At 39.2% G+C, this 21,977-nt stretch overlaps 1 protein-coding gene and 1 long non-coding RNA gene across 7 annotated transcripts in view; both read left to right on the forward strand.

Annotated features, from left to right (window-relative positions):
- LOC126378452 (cilia- and flagella-associated protein 410) overlaps positions 1-20,495 on the forward strand; it is a 51,041-nt gene extending 30,546 nt beyond the window's left edge. For 4 of the 6 annotated variants that reach the window (XM_050026820.1, XM_050026823.1, XM_050026821.1 and 1 more), the window contains 4 exons: positions 11,977-12,068; positions 13,107-13,242; positions 18,203-18,285; positions 19,588-20,495. In XM_050026820.1, coding sequence (XP_049882777.1) covers positions 11,977-12,068; positions 13,107-13,242; positions 18,203-18,285; positions 19,588-19,621 — 345 coding nt within the window. In that variant the 3' untranslated portion in view covers positions 19,622-20,495. The remainder of the gene's footprint in view (positions 1-11,976; positions 12,069-13,106; positions 13,243-18,202; positions 18,286-19,587) is intronic. The other 2 variants (XM_050026822.1, XM_050026825.1) reach the window with 1 other exon arrangement.
- Positions 1,433-8,139, forward strand: LOC126378581 (uncharacterized). Its single transcript, XR_007568105.1, has 3 exons — positions 1,433-1,517; positions 2,502-4,099; positions 6,068-8,139. It is a non-coding gene; the product is annotated as an uncharacterized LOC126378581 (long non-coding RNA).
- Positions 20,496-21,977: the final 1,482 nt, after the last annotated feature.

Raw genomic sequence — 21,977 nt, forward strand, 5'->3', positions numbered from 1 at the left:
GCCTCTCAAAGTCAATATATTTGCATAAATTTTACCCCTAAGTAGTAAGTTTGGCCTAAGGATGCTGTCGACTTTTTCCACCAACCTTCATGAATCGATGAAATATACAGTTTTCTAAGCGTTGCCACTCAATGAAAATACATTTGCATCAATTTTATTTTCAAGTAGTAAGTTTGGCCTAAGAATGCTGTCGACTCCTTCCACCAACCTTCATGAATCGATTAATTCTACAGTTTTCTAAGAGTTGCCTCTCAAAGTCAATACATTTGCATAAATTTTACCCCTAGGTAGTAAGTTTGGCCTAAGGATGCTGTCGACTTTTTCCACCAACCTTCATGAATCGATGAAATATACAGTTTTCTAAGCGTTGCCACTCAATGTTAATACATTTGCATAAATTTTACCCCTAGGTAGTAAGTTTGGCCTAAGGATGCTGTCGACTTTTTCCACCAACCTTCATGAATCGATGAAATATACAGTTTTCTAAGCGTTGCCACTCAATGTCAATACATTTGCATCAATTTTATTTTCAAGTAGTAAGTTTGGCCTAAGAATGCTGTCGACTCCTTCCACCAACCTTCATGAATCGATTAATTCTACAGTTTTCTAAGAGTTGCCTCTCAAAGTCAATACATTTGCATAAATTTTACCCCTAGGTAGTAAGTTTGGCCTAAGGATGCTGTCGACTTTTTCCACCAACCTTCATGAATCGATGAAATATACAGTTTTCTAAGCGTTGCCACTCAATGTTAATACATTTGCATAAATTTTACCCCTAGGTAGTAAGTTTGGCCTAAGGATGCTGTCGACTTTTTCCACCAACCTTCATGAATCGATGAAATATACAGTTTTCTAAGCGTTGCCACTCAATGTCAATACATTTGCATCAATTTTATCTTCAAGTAGTAAGTTTGGCCTAAGAATGCTGTCGACTCCTTCCACCAACCTTCATGAATCGATCAATTCTACAGTTTTCTAAGAGTTGCCACTCAATGTCAATACATTTGCATCAATTTTATCTTCAAGTAGTAAGTTTGGCCTAAGAATGCTGTCGACTCCTTCCACCAACCTTCATGAATCGATCAATTCTACAGTTTTCTAAGAGTTGCCTCCCAAAGTCAATATATTTGCATTAATTTTATCCCAAAGTAGTAAGTTTGGCCTAAGAATGCTGTCGACTCCTTCCACCAACCTTCATGAATCGATGAAGTATACAGTTTTCTAAGCGTTGCCACTCAATGTTAATACATTTGCATAAATTTTACCCCTAGGTAGTAAGTTTGGCCTAAGGATGCTGTCGACTTTTTCCACCAACCTTCATGAATCGATCAATTCTACAGTTTTCTAAGAGTTGCCTCTCAAAGTCAATACATTTGCATAAATTTTACCCCTAGGTAGTAAGTTTGGCCTAAGGATGCTGTCGACTCCTTCCACCAACCTTCATGAATCGATGAAGTATACAGTTTCCTAAGCGTTGCCACTCAATGTTAATACATTTGCATAAATTTTACCCCTAGGTAGTAAGTTTGCCCTAAGAATGCTGTCGACTCCTTCCACCAACCTTCATGAATCGATGAAGTATACAGTTTTCTAAGCGTTGCCACTCAATGTCAATACATTTGCATCAATTTTATCTTCAAGTAGTAAGTTTGGCCTAAGAATGCTGTCGACTCCTTCCACCAACCTTCATGAATCGATCAATTCTACAGTTTTCTAAGAGTTGCCTCTCAAAGTCAATACATTTGCATTAATTTTATCCCAAAGTAGTAAGTTTGGCCTAAGAATGCTGTCGACTCCTTCCACCAACCTTCATGAATCGATCAATTCTACAGTTTTCTAAGAGTTGCCTCGCAAAGTCAATACATTTGCATTAATTTTATCCCAAAGTAGTAAGTTTGGCCTAAGAATGCTGTCGACTCCTTCCACCAACCTTCATGAATCGATGAAGTATACAGTTTTCTAAGCGTTGCCACTCAATGTTAATACATTTGCATAAATTTTACCCCTAGGTAGTAAGTTTGGCCTAAGGATGCTGTCGACTTTTTCCACCAACCTTCATGAATCGATGAAATATACAGTTTTCTAAGCGTTGCCACTCAATGTCAATACATTTGCATCAATTTTATCTTCAAGTAGTAAGTTTGGCCTAAGAATGCTGTCGACTCCTTCCACCAACCTTCATGAATCGATCAATTCTACAGTTTTCTAAGAGTTGCCTCTCAAAGTCAATACATTTGCATAAATTTTACCCCTAGGTAGTAAGTTTGGCCTAAGGATGCTGTCGACTCCTTCCACCAACCTTCATGAATCGATGAAGTATACAGTTTTCTAAGCGTTGCCACTCAATGTTAATACATTTGCATAAATTTTACCCCTAGGTAGTAAGTTTGGCCTAAGGATGCTGTCGACTTTTTCCACCAACCTTCATGAATCGATCAATTCTACAGTTTTTTAAGAGTTGCCTCTCAAAGTCAATACATTTGCATAAATTTTACCCCTAGGTAGTAAGTTTGGCCTAAGGATGCTGTCGACTTTTTCCACCAACCTTCATGAATCGATGAAATATACAGTTTTCTAAGCGTTGCCACTCAATGTCAATACATTTGCATCAATTTTATCTTCAAGTAGTAAGTTTGGCCTAAGAATGCTGTCGACTCCTTCCACCAACCTTCATGAATCGATCAATTCTACAGTTTTCTAAGAGTTGCCTCTCAAAGTCAATACATTTGCATTAATTTTATCCCAAAGTAGTAAGTTTGGCCTAAGAATGCTGTCGACTCCTTCCACCAACCTTCATGAATCAATGAAGTATACCGTTTTCTAAGCGTTGCCACTCAATGTTAATACATTTGCCTAAATTTTACCCCTAAGTAGTAAGTTTGGCCTAAGGATGCTGTCGACTTTTTCACCAACCTTCATGAATCGATGAAATATACAGTTTTCTAAGCGTTGCCACTCAATGTCAATACATTTGCATCAATTTTATCTTCAATTAGTAAGGTTGGCCTAAGAATGCTGTCGACTCCTTCCACCAACCTTCATGAATCGATCAATTCTACAGTTTTCTAAGAGTTGCCTCTCAAAGTCAATATATTTGCATAAATTTTACCCCTAAGTAGTAAGTTTGGCCTAAGAATGCTGTCGACTCCTTCCACCAACCTTCATGAATCGATCAATTCTACAGTTTTCTAAGAGTTGCCTCTCAAAGTCAATACATTTGCATAAATTTTACCCCTAGGTAGTAAGTTTGGCCTAAGGATGCTGTCGACTCCTTCCACCAACCTTCATGAATCGATGAAGTATACAGTTTTCTAAGCGTTGCCACTCAATGTTAATACATTTGCATAAATTTTACCCCTAGGTAGTAAGTTTGGCCTAAGGATGCTGTCGACTTTTTCCACCAACCTTCATGAATCGATCAATTCTACAGTTTTTTAAGAGTTGCCTCTCAAAGTCAATACATTTGCATAAATTTTACCCCTAGGTAGTAAGTTTGGCCTAAGGATGCTGTCGACTTTTTCCACCAACCTTCATGAATCGATGAAATATACAGTTTTCTAAGCGTTGCCACTCAATGTCAATACATTTGCATCAATTTTATCTTCAAGTAGTAAGTTTGGCCTAAGAATGCTGTCGACTCCTTCCACCAACCTTCATGAATCGATCAATTCTACAGTTTTCTAAGAGTTGCCTCCCAAAGTCAATATATTTGCATTAATTTTATCCCAAAGTAGTAAGTTTGGCCTAAGAATGCTGTCGACTCCTTCCACCAACCTTCATGAATCGATGAAGTATACAGTTTTCTAAGCGTTGCCACTCAATGTTAATACATTTGCATAAATTTTACCCCTAGGTAGTAAGTTTGGCCTAAGGATGCTGTCGACTTTTTCCACCAACCTTCATGAATCGATCAATTCTACAGTTTTCTAAGAGTTGCCTCTCAAAGTCAATACATTTGCATAAATTTTACCCCTAGGTAGTAAGTTTGGCCTAAGGATGCTGTCGACTCCTTCCACCAACCTTCATGAATCGATGAAGTATACAGTTTTCTAAGCGTTGCCACTCAATGTTAATACATTTGCATAAATTTTACCCCTAGGTAGTAAGTTTGCCCTAAGAATGCTGTCGACTCCTTCCACCAACCTTCATGAATCGATGAAGTATACAGTTTTCTAAGCGTTGCCACTCAATGTCAATACATTTGCATCAATTTTATCTTCAAGTAGTAAGTTTGGCCTAAGAATGCTGTCGACTCCTTCCACCAACCTTCATGAATCGATCAATTCTACAGTTTTCTAAGAGTTGCCTCTCAAAGTCAATACATTTGCATTAATTTTATCCCAAAGTAGTAAGTTTGGCCTAAGAATGCTGTCGACTCCTTCCACCAACCTTCATGAATCGATCAATTCTACAGTTTTCTAAGAGTTGCCTCGCAAAGTCAATACATTTGCATTAATTTTATCCCAAAGTAGTAAGTTTGGCCTAAGAATGCTGTCGACTCCTTCCACCAACCTTCATGAATCGATGAAGTATACAGTTTTCTAAGCGTTGCCACTCAATGTTAATACATTTGCATAAATTTTACCCCTAGGTAGTAAGTTTGGCCTAAGGATGCTGTCGACTTTTTCCACCAACCTTCATGAATCGATGAAATATACAGTTTTCTAAGCGTTGCCACTCAATGTCAATACATTTGCATCAATTTTATCTTCAAGTAGTAAGTTTGGCCTAAGAATGCTGTCGACTCCTTCCACCAACCTTCATGAATCGATCAATTCTACAGTTTTCTAAGAGTTGCCTCTCAAAGTCAATACATTTGCATAAATTTTACCCCTAGGTAGTAAGTTTGGCCTAAGGATGCTGTCGACTCCTTCCACCAACCTTCATGAATCGATGAAGTATACAGTTTTCTAAGCGTTGCCACTCAATGTTAATACATTTGCATAAATTTTACCCCTAGGTAGTAAGTTTGGCCTAAGGATGCTGTCGACTTTTTCCACCAACCTTCATGAATCGATCAATTCTACAGTTTTTTAAGAGTTGCCTCTCAAAGTCAATACATTTGCATAAATTTTACCCCTAGGTAGTAAGTTTGGCCTAAGGATGCTGTCGACTTTTTCCACCAACCTTCATGAATCGATGAAATATACAGTTTTCTAAGCGTTGCCACTCAATGTCAATACATTTGCATCAATTTTATCTTCAAGTAGTAAGTTTGGCCTAAGAATGCTGTCGACTCCTTCCACCAACCTTCATGAATCGATCAATTCTACAGTTTTCTAAGAGTTGCCTCTCAAAGTCAATACATTTGCATTAATTTTATCCCAAAGTAGTAAGTTTGGCCTAAGAATGCTGTCGACTCCTTCCACCAACCTTCATGAATCAATGAAGTATTCCGTTTTCTAAGCGTTGCCACTCAATGTTAATACATTTGCCTAAATTTTACCCCTAAGTAGTAAGTTTGGCCTACGGATGCTGTCGACTTTTTCACCAACCTTCATGAATCGATGAAATATACAGTTTTCTAAGCGTTGCCACTCAATGTCAATACATTTGCATCAATTTTATCTTCAATTAGTAAGGTTGGCCTAAGAATGCTGTCGACTCCTTCCACCAACCTTCATGAATCGATCAATTTATACAGTTTTCTAAGAGTTGCCTCTCAAAGTCAATATATTTGCATAAATTTTACCCCTAAGTAGTAAGTTTGGCCTAAGAATGCTGTCGACTCCTTCCACCAACCTTCATGAATCGATCAATTCTACAGTTTTCTAAGAGTTGCCTCTCAAAGTCAATACATTTGCATAAATTTTACCCCTAGGTAGTAAGTTTGGCCTAAGGATGCTGTCGACTCCTTCCACCAACCTTCATGAATCGATGAAGTATACAGTTTTCTAAGCGTTGCCACTCAATGTTAATACATTTGCATAAATTTTACCCCTAGGTAGTAAGTTTGGCCTAAGGATGCTGTCGACTTTTTCCACCAACCTTCATGAATCGATCAATTCTACAGTTTTTTAAGAGTTGCCTCTCAAAGTCAATACATTTGCATAAATTTTACCCCTAGGTAGTAAGTTTGGCCTAAGGATGCTGTCGACTTTTTCCACCAACCTTCATGAATCGATGAAATATACAGTTTTCTAAGCGTTGCCACTCAATGTCAATACATTTGCATCAATTTTATCTTCAAGTAGTAAGTTTGGCCTAAGAATGCTGTCGACTCCTTCCACCAACCTTCATGAATCGATCAATTCTACAGTTTTCTAAGAGTTGCCACTCAATGTCAATACATTTGCATCAATTTTATCTTCAAGTAGTAAGTTTGGCCTAAGAATGCTGTCGACTCCTTCCACCAACCTTCATGAATCGATCAATTCTACAGTTTTCTAAGAGTTGCCTCCCAAAGTCAATACATTTGCATTAATTTTATCCCAAAGTAGTAAGTTTGGCCTAAGAATGCTGTCGACTCCTTCCACCAACCTTCATGAATCGAGGAAATATACAGTTTTCTAAGCGTTGCCACTCAATGTCAATACATTTGCATCAATTTTATCTTCAAGTAGTAAGTTTGGCCTAAGAATGCTGTCGACTCCTTCCACCAACCTTCATGAATCGATGAAATATACAGTTTTCTAAGCGTTGCCACTCAATGTCAATACATTTGCATCAATTTTATCTTCAAGTAGTAAGTTTGGCCTAAGAATGCTGTCGACTCCTTCCACCAACCTTCATGAATCGATCAATTCTACAGTTTTCTAAGAGTTGCCTCTCAAAGTCAATACATTTGCATAAATTTTACCCCTAGGTAGTAAGTTTGGCCTAAGGATGCTGTCGACTCCTTCCACCAACCTTCATGAATCGATGAAGTATACAGTTTTCTAAGCGTTGCCACTCAATGTTAATACATTTGCATAAATTTTACCCCTAAGTAGTAAGTTTGGCCTAAGAATGCTGTCGACTCCTTCCACCAACCTTCATGAATCGATCAATTCTACAGTTTTCTAAGAGTTGCCTCTCAAAGTCAATACATTTGCATTAATTTTATCCCAAAGTAGTAAGTTTGGCCTAAGAATGCTGTCGACTCCTTCCACCAACCTTCATGAATCGATCAATTCTACAGTTTTCTAAGAGTTGCCTCGCAAAGTCAATACATTTGCATTAATTTTATCCCAAAGTAGTAAGTTTGGCCTAAGAATGCTGTCGACTCCTTCCACCAACCTTCATGAATCGATGAAGTATACAGTTTTCTAAGCGTTGCCACTCAATGTTAATACATTTGCATAAATTTTACCCCTAGGTAGTAAGTTTGGCCTAAGGATGCTGTCGACTTTTTCCACCAACCTTCATGAATCGATGAAATATACAGTTTTCTAAGCGTTGCCACTCAATGTCAATACATTTGCATCAATTTTATCTTCAAGTAGTAAGTTTGGCCTAAGAATGCTGTCGACTCCTTCCACCAACCTTCATGAATCGATCAATTCTACAGTTTTCTAAGAGTTGCCTCTCAAAGTCAATACATTTGCATAAATTTTACCCCTAGGTAGTAAGTTTGGCCTAAGGATGCTGTCGACTCCTTCCACCAACCTTCATGAATCGATGAAGTATACAGTTTTCTAAGCGTTGCCACTCAATGTTAATACATTTGCATAAATTTTACCCCTAGGTAGTAAGTTTGGCCTAAGGATGCTGTCGACTTTTTCCACCAACCTTCATGAATCGATCAATTCTACAGTTTTTTAAGAGTTGCCTCTCAAAGTCAATACATTTGCATAAATTTTACCCCTAGGTAGTAAGTTTGGCCTAAGGATGCTGTCGACTTTTTCCACCAACCTTCATGAATCGATGAAATATACAGTTTTCTAAGCGTTGCCACTCAATGTCAATACATTTGCATCAATTTTATCTTCAAGTAGTAAGTTTGGCCTAAGAATGCTGTCGACTCCTTCCACCAACCTTCATGAATCGATCAATTCTACAGTTTTCTAAGAGTTGCCTCTCAAAGTCAATACATTTGCATTAATTTTATCCCAAAGTAGTAAGTTTGGCCTAAGAATGCTGTCGACTCCTTCCACCAACCTTCATGAATCGATCAATTCTACAGTTTTCTAAGAGTTGCCTCGCAAAGTCAATACATTTGCATTAATTTTACCCCTAGGTAGTAAGTTTGGCCTAAGGATGCTGTCGTCTTTTTCCACCAACCTTCATGAATCGATGAAATATACAGTTTTGTAAGCGTTGGCACTCAATGTCAATATATTTGCATCAATTTTATCTTCAAGTAGTAAGTTTGGCCTAAGAATGCTGTCGACTCCTTCCACCAACCTTCATGAATCGATCAATTCTACAGTTTTCTAAGCGTTGCCACTCAATTTCAATACATTTACATCAATTTTATCTTCAAGTAGTAAGTTTGGCCTAAGGATGCTGTCGACTCCTTCCACCAACCTTCATGAATCGATGAAGTATACAGTTTTCTAAGCGTTGCCACTCAATGTTAATACATTTGCATAAATTTTACCCCTAGGTAGTAAGTTTGGCCTAAGGATGCTGTCGACTCCTTCCACCAACCTTCATGAATCGATGAAGTATACAGTTTTCTAAGAGTTGCCTCTCAAAGTCAATACATTTGCATAAATTTTACCCCTAGGTAGTAAGTTTGGCCTAAGGATGCTGTCGACTTTTTCCACCAACCTTCATGAATCGATGAAATATACAGTTTTCTAAGCGTTGCCACTCAATGTCAATACATTTGCATCAATTTTATCTTCAAGTAGTAAGTTTGGCCTAAGAATGCTGTCGACTCCTTCCACCAACCTTCATGAATCGATCAATTCTACAGTTTTCTAAGAGTTGCCACTCAATGTCAATACATTTGCATCAATTTTATCTTCAAGTAGTAAGTTTGGCCTAAGAATGCTGTCGACTCCTTCCACCAACCTTCATGAATCGATCAATTCTACAGTTTTCTAAGAGTTGCCTCCCAAAGTCAATATATTTGCATTAATTTTATCCCAAAGTAGTAAGTTTGGCCTAAGAATGCTGTCGACTCCTTCCACCAACCTTCATGAATCGATGAAGTATACAGTTTTCTAAGCGTTGCCACTCAATGTCAATACATTTGCATAAATTTTACCCCTAGGTAGTAAGTTTGGCCTAAGGATGCTGTCGACTCCTTCCACCAACCTTCATGAATCGATCAATTATACAGTTTTCTAAGCGTTGCCACTCAAAGTCAATACATTTGCATTAATTTTATCCCAAAGTAGTAAGTTTGGCCTAAGAATGCTGTCGACTCCTTCCACCAACCTTCATGAATCGATCAATTCTACAGTTTTCTAAGAGTTGCCTCCCAAAGTCAATACATTTGCATTAATTTTATCCCAAAGTAGTAAGTTTGGCCTAAGAATGCTGTCGACTCCTTCCACCAACCTTCATGAATCGATGAAGTATACAGTTTTCTAAGCGTTGCCACTCAATGTTAATACATTTGCATAAATTTTACCCCTAGGTAGTAAGTTTGGCCTAAGGATGCTGTCGACTCCTTCCACCAACCTTCATGAATCGATCAATTCTACAGTTTTCTAAGAGTTGCCTCCCAAAGTCAATATATTTGCATTAATTTTATCCCAAAGTAGTAAGTTTGGCCTAAGAATGCTGTCGACTCCTTCCACCAACCTTCATGAATCGATCAATTCTACAGTTTTCTAAGAGTTGCCTCTCAAAGTCAATACATTTGCATAAATTTTACCCCTAGGTAGTAAGTTTGGCCTAAGGATGCTGTCGACTCCTTCCACCAACCTTCATGAATCGATGAAGTATACAGTTTTCTAAGCGTTGCCACTCAATGTTAATACATTTGCATAAATTTTACCCCTAGGTAGTAAGTTTGGCCTAAGGATGCTGTCGACTTTTTCCACCAACCTTCATGAATCGAGGAAATATACAGTTTTCTAAGCGTTGCCACTCACAGTCAATACATTTACATCGATTTTATCCCCATGTAGTAAGTTTGCCCTAAGAATGCTGTCGACTCCTTCCACCAACCTTCATGAATCGATCACTTCTACAGTTTTCTAAGAGTTGCCACTCAATGTCAATACATTTGCATAAATTTTACCCCTAGGTAGTAAGTTTGGCCTAAGGATGCTGTCGACTCCTTCCACCAACCTTCATGAATCGATGAAATATACAGTTTTCTAAGCGTTGCCACTCAATGTTAATACATTTGCATAAATTTTACCCCTAGGTAGTAAGTTTGGCCTAAGGATGTTGTCGACTTTTTCCACCAACCTTCATGAATCGATGAAATATACAGTTTTCTAAGCGTTGCCACTCAATGTCAATACATTTGCATCAATTTTATCTTCAAGTAGTAAGTTTGGCCTAAGAATGCTGTCGACTCCTTCCACCAACCTTCATGAATCGATCAATTCTACAGTTTTCTAAGAGTTGCCTCTCAAAGTCAATACATTTGCATTAATTTTATCCCAAAGTAGTAAGTTTGGCCTAAGAATGCTGTCGACTCCTTCCACCAACCTTCATGAATCGATCAATTCTACAGTTTTCTAAGAGTTGCCTCGCAAAGTCAATACATTTGCATTAATTTTACCCCTAGGTAGTAAGTTTGGCCTAAGGATGCTGTCGTCTTTTTCCACCAACCTTCATGAATCGATGAAATATACAGTTTTGTAAGCGTTGGCACTCAATGTCAATACATTTGCATCAATTTTATCTTCAAGTAGTAAGTTTGGCCTAAGAATGCTGTCGACTCCTTCCACCAACCTTCATGAATCGATCAATTCTACAGTTTTCTAAGCGTTCCTACTCAAAGTCAATACATTTGGATAAATTTTACCCCTAGGTAGTAAGTTTGGCCTAAGAATGCTGTCGACTCCTTCCACCAACCTTCATGAATCGATCAATTCTACAGTTTTCTAAGCGTTGCCACTCAATGTCAATACATTTACATCGATTTTATCCCCAAGTAGTAAGTTTGGCATAAGAATGTTGTCGACTCCTTCCACCAACCTTCACGAATCGATAAATTCTACAGTTTTCTAAGAGTTGCTACTCAAAGTAAATACTAATATTTACAAGAACAAACCCAAAGAAAAACGCGCGCAAACGATTACACAAAAAGAACATATGTACACACAATTTTTATTTTATTTTAAGATTTGTTCCAGCAGAGACACCTCCTAATCTTATTTTAAGTAAGAAAACCATGTATCCTCAAAACTGACAGCTAGTGTTTCAAGGTTACCCCAGCTGACGTCATCCCACCCTGCGTTGCCATTTCGTAATAAATAAATTACCCACGACTAAATGTTTTTATATTTACTTTGTGAGGATTGAATTTTTAGTTACAGTTTTATTGTTTTTTATATATGTGACAAGTATTAGCAATTAAATACATTAATCAGTAATTCCTTAATTTTCAATCGCAAAATTCATGATTTTATAATTATTTTCAATTATAAAATTTACGTCCTTGGAAAGTAGGAGATACCAATTCCAAAGTCGTCAATGGGCTAGCAATGGCGTCTTGTCATAGGATTGAGCATACCTAGTTTCCCTAATGATTTTTTTTTTAATTTATTTATCTGTAAAATAAAATTGTATGAGATTTACGCGATTATAATTATCACTAAAACACATAATACTGTGTTCATACCGTGTTGACACTTTTTGTTTGAACGTGACTTATTGTAGATTAGATGCAGATGGCATTAACTACTTGGCCGGACAAATGGGGAGCTAATTTTAGTTAAACAGCTCTTGGCTAGTGCCCTCCTTCACTAACAATACGTACGAGAAAGAGATTAAGCTAGTTTTAATCCTGTCAAATTAAGTTGGTGGTTGCCTTCATCGACACCATTATGTGTATTAGTGATAAAATAAAATTTGATACCAGTTTATAACATATTTCTCGATCCATAAATATGAGTAACTTACCATTACGTGTGTGCGCAGGAGTACTCGTACGCGTCCAACGGCGAGTGCCGCGCCGGCGCGGTCTCCTCGCCGCACCAGTACCACGACCAGTACTACGAGCGACCTGAGAGGTAACATTATTATGTCTCAATTCGTATTTAATATATTCTACGTATAAACAACTATACGTATAGAAAGGACACTCTGCCCCGCACCTATCCGAGCTTCCACACCCCTCCCCCGATATTTGTTACCGTGAGTAACGCTTATTAATCTTCTTATCGTGTCGATGGCGAACTAAATAGTATCATACCAAAACTTGGCAACAAGTATGGCGCTATCTGCAGCGCTCATCAGATCCTCCTGCATGCAGGTGTTAGGGCACGCAGGACACGATGGAAGATGTTCCATCGTTTGGGGAACAGTGCCGCACTTGCACTTTAAGTCCGAGACATCCGAGAAACCCCACCTGAACAAATTGTCCCTACTTCGGCCCACCTGAGTCCGAAGACGCTTTTTAATATTAACCGTGGACAGTGCGACTTTATTATTGTATTTTATGAAAATACAATAGCCATGTTGAGCTTGACATTTGGCTGTTTTTTTTTACTGTAATCCGATTGAGTACTGCAGTCACAGCGACCTGGAACCGGACAGAGGGCAGCAGTAACTGTCAGTACTATTCAGAGGCGGAGGACAGGAGTCCTAGTACGGCTTTGAAATGTACTTCTCTGGCCTCTGGCGCCATCACACTCGCGTCAGAGTACTGCGGGGCGGAAGGCAAGAGGGAACGACTGCCATATTTTTCCCTAAAAAGTAGCACGGAGGATGATACACCGACAAGAGCGTAACTTTTAAATTAGTGATGATTATGTACTGCGCCCTTCCTCTGCGCACCGCCAATGAACTCTGTCAACAAGTGAGACTTTGGGTCAGGTAAACCTAGCTAAGAACGTAATGTTAAACTCATAAACTGTAAACATATTCCACGAAAACGCAAGATCCCATGCGTGAACCCGTGGTAGCCCAGTTGGTAGAACGCTTGCCTCCCATTTTGAGGTCGCAGGTTCGAACCCTATGCCTAAACCAATGATTGTCGAATTCGTTTTCGAATTCATGTCTGGCATTTGCATGCTCCGGTTGTGAGACACGTGATTCGTCGTGTGCAGGTGCGAATACCCCTCGTCGACCCCGCGCTGCCCGGCGGAGCCCTGGGAGCGCGAGGCGCGCGAGTATCCGTCGGCCGTGATGGCGGAGCACCGCGGCTTCACGCGCCGCCCCGTCACACGGGTACGTACCGGACGGGTAAGGTGGCATTACTAACTCTATAACATGTAGCTAACTAACTAGATGTAACACAGAGTATAACCTTGCTCTCTGTTCGATTGGGGATGAGTGGACTGCAGTGGGATGTACGCGCCCAAATGTCATCATCAGTCCATTAACGTCCCCACTGCTGGGGCACGGGCCTTCCCTATGGATGGATAGGGAGAACGGGCCTTAAACCATCACGCGGGCCCAGTGCGGATTGATGGTTATTAACGACTGCTAATGCAGCCGGGACCAACGGCTTAACGTTCTTTCCGAAGCACGGAGGAGCTCGAGATGAAAACTTTTTTTTTTGTGGTCACCCATCCTATGACCGGCCTTTGCGGAAGTTGCTTGGGCTATTATTTTATTTTGGGTCCCATAACCTGTCTCTCACGTTCAAACACGATTTTTATAAAGCAAACATTTATTTTTCATTTATCATTGGTATATTTCTGATGTTATACTCGTACTTTTATGTTCCACGTTTTTATCAAAATTATTTGAATTTAACCAAAAACACGGTAACTAAGTTGTACTTTTGAGTAACGCAGTTGTTTCCCTACAAAATTCCACTGTCCCTCTCATATATTTACTCCATATAAACACACATTACTTAAAAATTCTTCAAGACGCTATTAAAATGTAATATTTGCGGTAATAACACGTAATTTAATCTTTACTTTAACAATACTAAATATTATTTTCCTTTATCAGTTTTTAATTATTCCAAAATATTTATTCTGTCCCCGCGGCAAACCAAAAAATTACGAACACTATGTTACCATACGAAACTGAGTCTTAAAATTAGAATTTTGTATGCATTTGCGCCAAAAGTCGTATAACATATAATCAAATATTATTGGGGCGCGGGGGGAGTGCGTGGCTTGGAAATTCGCCGAGTCAGTCGCGAGGACGCCGGCGGGATAGGTGCGTGTATTAATTGGGAGACCGCTGCGTGACCGCTGTGATAGGTGAGTTTTTTGAATATTGAATAATCTTTTCCGTTATATCTTTAAAAAAAGGAGCAAATATTTATTGTACACGATCTGTTTTATAAAATGAATTACCATATGAGTGCTATTTTAGAATACACGTGGTTTCTACAACTGAGTTACCGATGCACTGTGTTACTGCGAAATGTAACGCAGTTGTAGCCATCATAACGCAGTGGAAATACTCAAAGTTTTTGCTCAATATTTACAAATTTAATAGTTTTAATAATTTAATTTATAATTATTTCGTTACAGAGTGTCGAGTTTATCGTCCACAAGTCCCTAGTCAACAACGTGTTGACCATCGGTAGTGTTTCGAGCAGGGTAGCGTGCCTGATACTCAGAATATCATCTCGATATTCGCCGACTGTCATCCAGGTATACGCTCCGACCTCGGGACACCACGATGACGAAGTGGAGACTATGCATGAGGAGATTTCTAAAGCCATGCATAGCCATAAAAGCCACTACACGATTGTGATGGGGGACTTTAATGCACAGTCGGAGAAGCGTTGTGGTAACGAGCTGAGAGTAGGGCAATTTGGATTTGGGGTCCGGAACACCAGAGGCCGGATGCTGGCGGACTTTATGGAAACGGAGAACCTCTATATGATGAACTCCTCCTTCAGAAAGCCCGCACCCGCAAATGGACCTGGATAAGTCCCAGTGGAAATTATAAAAACGAGATCGATTTTATCATGTCGACGAAAAAGCACATATTCAATGATGTCTCTGTGATCAATGCCGTTAAGACGGGAAGCGAACGAACGGGTTTCCGAAAAGGCTTTAGCACCATAGACCACATCCATACACTGCGGCAGGTTATACAGAAGACCGAAGAGTATAATCTGCCACTTTGCTTGGCGTTTGTGGACTATGAGAAAGCCTTTGATTCGATCGAGACCTGGGCGGTGTTGCAGTCTCTTCAGAGGTGCCAAGTGGACCATAGGTACATCGAATTGCTAAGGGACCTCTACCAAAATGCCACTATGTCAGTTCGAGAACAGAACCAGAGCTCTAATCCGATCCAACTGCAGCGAGGAGTGAGACAGGGAGATGGCATCTCTCCGAAACTGTTCACTGCTGCATTGGAGGATATTTTTAAGCTTCTGGACTGGAAAGGATTTGGCATCAACATCAACGGCGAGTACCTGACGCACCTTCGATTTGCTGATGATATAGTCCTAATGGCTGAGACCCTGGAAGACCTGAACACCATGCTCGAGCATCTCAGTAACGCATCCCAACGAGTGGGTCTTAGCACGAACATGACAAAGACAAAAATTATGTCCAACGACCATGTCGCACCCACTCCAGTTCAGGTTGGGAACGTTACACTCGAAGTTGTAGACCAGTACATTTACCTAGGATAAATAATCCAGTTAGGTAAGTCCAACTTCGAGAAAGAGATCTCTCGTCGGATCCAACTCGGATGGGCAGCGTTCGGGAAGCTGCGGAATATCTTCTCGTCCAAAATACCTCAGTGTCTCAAGAGGAAAGTCTTTGACCAGTGCGTGTTGCCAGTGATGACCTACGGCAGTGAGACGTGGCCGCTTATTATGGGTCTCGTGAGGAGGCTCGGTGTCGCTCAGCGAGCAATGGAGAGAGCTATGCTCGGTATTTCCCTGCTCGATCAAATCAGAAATGAGGAGATCCACAGGAGAACTAAAGTCACCGACATAGCTCGGCGAATTGCAAAGCTGAAGTGGCAGTGGGCAGGACACATAGCGAGGAGAACCGGTGGCCGCTGGGACGGAAAGGTTCTAGAATGGCGACCACGTGTCGGACGACGCTCAGTATAGGCCCGCTACAAAGTAGACCGACGATCTGGTGAAGGTCGCGGGAAGCCACTGAATGCGGGCAGCGCAGGACCGATCGTCGTGGAGATCCTTGGGGGAGGCCTATGCCCAGCAGTGGACGTCGTAAGGCTGATGACGATGATGACATACATACATACCATAAACTCATGCCTATTTCCCACCGGGGTAAGCAGAGACTATAGAATTCCATTTGCTGAAAACGAATTGAATGAATTTGATGTCCCATTAAATATATTTGACTCAGACAGAAACTAATGTATGTTTAATATTGTTTTTTTGAGAAGTTTTGATTTTATTTTATTCTAAGAGAGTTTTGTTTAATTTATTATGGTTTCAATTTAATTGTTTTTAGTAAGTTAAACACCATAGATGCGGAAAGTTTACCATTATGTTACTTACTAAACTACTGCGTTACTTTTTTGTCCCCCATTTTTATGGAGACATTTTCAGACTTAGAACTAAAACTATCTAAGTATGTTTTAAAATTTTTGACTTTTTTTGATAATTTTTAATATATAAATGGCCTACATAAATAAAATGCTTGAACTGCTATTGTTTTCCATTTTATTGCAAAAGTTTATCTCATAAAATCAAAATTAGGTAACGAAGTGGTAAATCTAACCATAAAAAGATGTATTAGACTGAAATGTTTCGTGATTTAATAATATAAGGTCAAAAATATTTTATCTTAATTTAAAAAAGAAAAGGTTTGAATTTAATGTGAACGTTCCCAATAATAAAACTACATAATGTAACAAAGTAACACAGTTGTTGTTTTTCTGCACCCTCCCTAGTATAAATATAAAAATAAGTGAAAAATAATTGGTAAACATCGCTGCAAATTCCTGTAAAATGTAATTTAAATATTATTATTGTTATAATAGTAAGAAATACTAACAAACAATAGCATAAATAAAAAAAATTTTTTTTGGCGAATAAGTTAACCATGGCACCCAGAATAAAATAATAGCCCGCTTAACTTCAACAATCGCAGACCGAGCGCGTTTACCACTGCGCCAGCGAGCTCCTCGCGCCCAAATGTATTATAAGTTTTTGATATTTTATATTTATTTTATACTAACATTAGAAATAAGTCATTTACTGACACATATGAGTCAACGGTAACTTGAAATAAAGATTTATTTATTTATAACAACTTATCAATCCTATCTGTTTTCTCTGTATGTTTCTTGTGTCTGTTTTATTGTGTACAAATAAATAATAAACTTAGTATAATAACTAACGCAGAGTGTAAACTACTTAATACAACGTGTTAGTGACATCGTAACGAAAACTTTGAGGGATGATTCAGACCATGATTCTCAGTTAATACCAAGTAGAATTTTCCGTCACAAAACTGATGATTTTTTTTTATTTTAATTCTAACTGTTGAAATGGGAAATTCCACTTGATATTAACTCAGAATAATGAGCTCAAAAAAACCCTCTTCAGTATACGTTACTATGTCACTAACACCCTGTATAATAGACTAATCATATACAGAGTGTTAGTGACGTCGTAACGAAAACTTTGAGGGATGATTGCGACCATGATTCTGAGATGATATGAAGTGGAATTTTCCGTCGCAAAAGTATGGAACAGCAATTAATAAAAAGAAAAACAAAAATTTTCATGAATTTTCCGACTGAAAATTCCACTTGATATCAACTCAGAATCATGGTCTGAATCATCACCCTCAGTATTCGTTACGGTGTCACTAACACCCATACCTACTTGTATGGGTACAGTATGTACTTGTGCGGGGTGTAAGTGACATCGTAACGAATACTGAGGGGGATGAAACAGCTGATTTTTCTGAGTTAATATCAAGTGGAATTTTTCATCGCAAAAGTATATAATTGAAAATAATTTTAAAAAACTAAAAAAAAATAATGAATTTTGCGACGGAACGGACGGACGTGACGGACGTAATTCCACTTGATATCAACTCAGAATCATGGTCTGAATCATCCCCCTCAGTATTCGTTACGATGTCACTAACACCCTGTATGTAAATACATATAACACGATTTAAATCGGTGAACATGATGCAAAGTGTAGCCACACTTGACATTGACATTATATAACTTATGACACACAATTCCAATAGTACGTGAAATAATAAATCTTTGTGTGCAACAGAACTCGAACCTGTTATCCGCCGTGCTGTGCCTGGTGAAGGAGCTCGACTACCCGAGCCTCGAGGTCGCCGAGATGGCCGTCAGGTAACTCTCCCTTTTTTTTCTCTCTTTCTATTATGTTTCTGTACAATCCTGTGTACAATAAATTATTAAATAAATATATAACATTCACATAACGTCAACAAAGCCTATATACGTCCCACTGCTGGGCATGGGGTATGGAGCATACTCCACCACGCTGCTCCAATGCTTTGTGAGACTGTCCCTTGTTTGGTAAGGAGTTTTCAGGCTTGAATCACCTGATTGTCCGAAAAAGTAAGATGATTCCGTGCTTCGGAGGGCACGTTAAGCCGTTAGTCCCGGCTATTAGCGGTAAAAACACCTCCACCAAATATATAACAATGCAATATTATTTATTTGTACAAATAACATAAATAAACATCCTATATATGTGTCACTGCTGGGCACAGGCCTCCCCTCAATCATATGGCAGTTAAACATACCTGGCGAGGAATGCCTTTCGGGCCGTGGTATAAGAAGACCAGGTAATATATAAGTTTATATAACATGCTCAAAAGTGACAGCTAACATTTTTTTTTTTTTGTTTTCCCCGAAGGGTAAGGCAAAGGGAACTATGCCCATACAGCCATGTCTTACGTATTTTTTTTTTTCTTGATGATTAATGAAATGATGTAAGGTGATGATGATGAAACCTAAGCCCCCACCCTCGGAGTAGACTTCTACTCCGAACCCCAAACGAATTCAAAAGTCCGCATAAACTTTCGAGTTATGAAGCGGCTTCCTGGCACGAAGCGAAAATAGGCAGATACACTTTGTTCATTGAATACTCCGATATGACAGCTAACATTTAAAGGTTAGCCCAGCTGACGTCACCCCACGCTACATTGCCATTTCGTAAAAAAAAAATACCCACGTTCAATGTTTTTAATTTGCAAGGAAATTTTGAACTTTTAGTAAAAGATTTACGTACAGTTTTAATGATTTTTATATATGTGACAAATAATAGTAATTAAATACGTTAGTCAGTAATTCGCTTAATTTTCAATAATAAAATTTACGTCCTTAGAATGTTGGAGATACCAATTTAATTGTAACACTTACGTCATCAATGGGCTAGCAATGGCGGCTTGTCGTAGGATTGAGCATACCTGGTCTTCTTATACCATCTTTTGGGCGTGATTGTATGTTATGTTAATCCCTTAAGGCGTTTGTTGTCCGTTTCTCCTTGCAGCAATAAACAGACCAGGTTTTCAGAACATAGTTTGGCTTTGCCAGTCACATTCGAGCGCACGAGAGAAGAGACTGAGGTCGCCGTTGTCGGAAACGACAAGAAGGACACACAATAATAATATGCGTTGTCAACAGATGCAGAATGGACGAGCTAGCGAACGCGCAGTGACGCGACCAGCCGGCCGCTGACGCACAACGCAGCGGCTGACACACATCACAACAACAGTTGTTAGCCAGTGACAACAGTTGTTAGCCAGTGACAATGGTTGTTAGCCAGTGACAATGGTTGTTAGCCAGTGACAACTGTTGTTAGCCAGTGACAACGGTTGTTAGCTACTGACAACAGTTGCTAGCTACTGACAAGAGCATTATTAGCGGCTAGCAACGGTGACAACATCTAACAAGTGTTATCAAGGGCTGCATACAGTGGCAGTGCGCATGGACAGTTATCTTAGCGTTACCAGCAAAATAATCGCAGAATTTCCAGTGGCGACGTACAGTGAGAACGGCGTTGTCAGTGGCTAACAACCGGTGGTGATTACGCTATTAGCGGTTGACAACTTCAACACAGTGACTCACAGTAAAAATTACCAGTGGAGGCTAATTTTGTCAGTCGTTGATAACTGCAGCGATTGTCCTACAAGAGACAACAGCGGTCACGTCACAATAAAACAAGGTGTGCTTAAAAGTGACAGTTAACATTTCAAGGTTAACCCAGCTGACGTCATCCCACGCTGCGTTGCCATTTTATAAAAAATAAATTACCCACGACCAATATTTTTATATTTACTTTGCAAGCCAATTTGGAAGTTTTAGTAAAAGATTTGCTTACAGCTTTAATGATTTTTATATTATGTGTCAAGTGATAGTAATTAAGTATATAGTCATAAAATCGCTTGATTTTCAATAAAAAAAACCCAAACAAACAAGTAGAGCAAACCCATTAAAGGTAAATAAAAATAAGTCCTTGTAATGTTGGAGATACCAATTAAATGGTAACACTCATAACACTTACGTCACCAATAAAAACTATGACAGGCTTAAAAGGCCAGAGCCGTTAAACCCGTTTCAAAAAAAAAAAAATATTACGTCGTCAAACGGCTAGCAATGGCGGCTTTTCGTAGGATTGAGCATACCTTGTTTTGTGGTACCATGTCTGCGGTAGTCACAGTTGAAATCATCAATCGACAACTTTTATTCATCCCACTAAGCGTCACCGGGCTTAGCACCGTAAGCGCGCGACTCTCGCCTCGTCATACGTCACCCGTCACTCTCTCACAGTGCTGCACAGAAAGAGACAGATGATCTCTGTCGCGAGAAAGAGTCGCTACGGTGCTAGGCCCGCTGATTTTAATGGGATGCTTGAATGATAGCGTTTGTGAGTTGTTATCAACTGTCGTACGAGAGCGCGGGACTTAAGTGTCAGTGGGTGTGTTTTAAAACGTTTGAACATTGTGATAAAGTACGAAATATCGTATAATGCTGCTTATGAAGGACTCTACTAGAATCTAACATGAATAGCGTGTACAGTCATGAGCAATATAATGTACCCACTTTAGGACTCTGTCGCACTAACATATTTGACATTTAGTGAGACTTACAGTTCAATTTGTCAAAAAACTTAATGTGACATGGTACCAAAGTGTATACATATTAATGCTCGTGACCGTATACCTCCCACTGCACAGTGTTTTTTTTTATTATTTAAAGTCACGAACACTCTGAGATTGTTTAAAGTGTAACTCATACAAAATTTTATCTTGGGAGTTCTACTCCTGCATTTGTAATGGACTTTTGAATATGTTTCTTTTTCTAATAATGGAAATATCGATCGATATTCGATCTTCTATCGTGTGGGTTGTAAGGTGGATTACCAACACCATCAACCCTGGTGTCAGGGTTACTATTGGCCAAAGGCTGCTGACATGGCTCCATCATTCCGTGCTTTGGAAGGCACGTAAAGCCGTTGGTCCCGGTTACTAGTTACTGAGTTAGTAGTCGTTACATGAAATATTCGATAAAAAGCGCATGTGACATTTTTGGGTAAAAAAATCACTGTGCACTGCTGGGCACAGGCCTCCCCTCAATCAACCGAAGGGGGTATGGAGCATACTCCACCACGCTGCTCCAATGCGGCTTGCTGGATTTACTTATTAGTATAATATAGAAAATAAATTGTAATACTTTGTTTCCTAATTCGATGCAATAGTTTTATACACACGCTTTATAATAAAATAACAAAAATCTCGATCAAATTACTTAAATTGTATTTATTTTATTTTTTGTTTCGATAATAAATGTTAAATCGTGCTCCGCGGTGAAAGAAATCCCATATTCCCGAGAAATGTGTTTTTGGAAGTATGTGATCTAACCTAACCTAACCTGTATTGGGCTGGTTTTCCCTTCGGGTCAGAAGGTCAGACAGGCGGTCGCTTCTGTAAAAAACCGGACCTGTCAAATCTTCAGGTTAGGTAAGCGGACCCTGTTAACGCTAGGAAGATGATGATGTATTTATTTTATTGTTT

Source organism: Pectinophora gossypiella, chromosome 26 (genome assembly GCF_024362695.1).
Source record: "Pectinophora gossypiella chromosome 26, ilPecGoss1.1, whole genome shotgun sequence".
In the NCBI taxonomy this organism is placed as follows: Eukaryota; Metazoa; Arthropoda; class Insecta; order Lepidoptera; family Gelechiidae; genus Pectinophora; species Pectinophora gossypiella.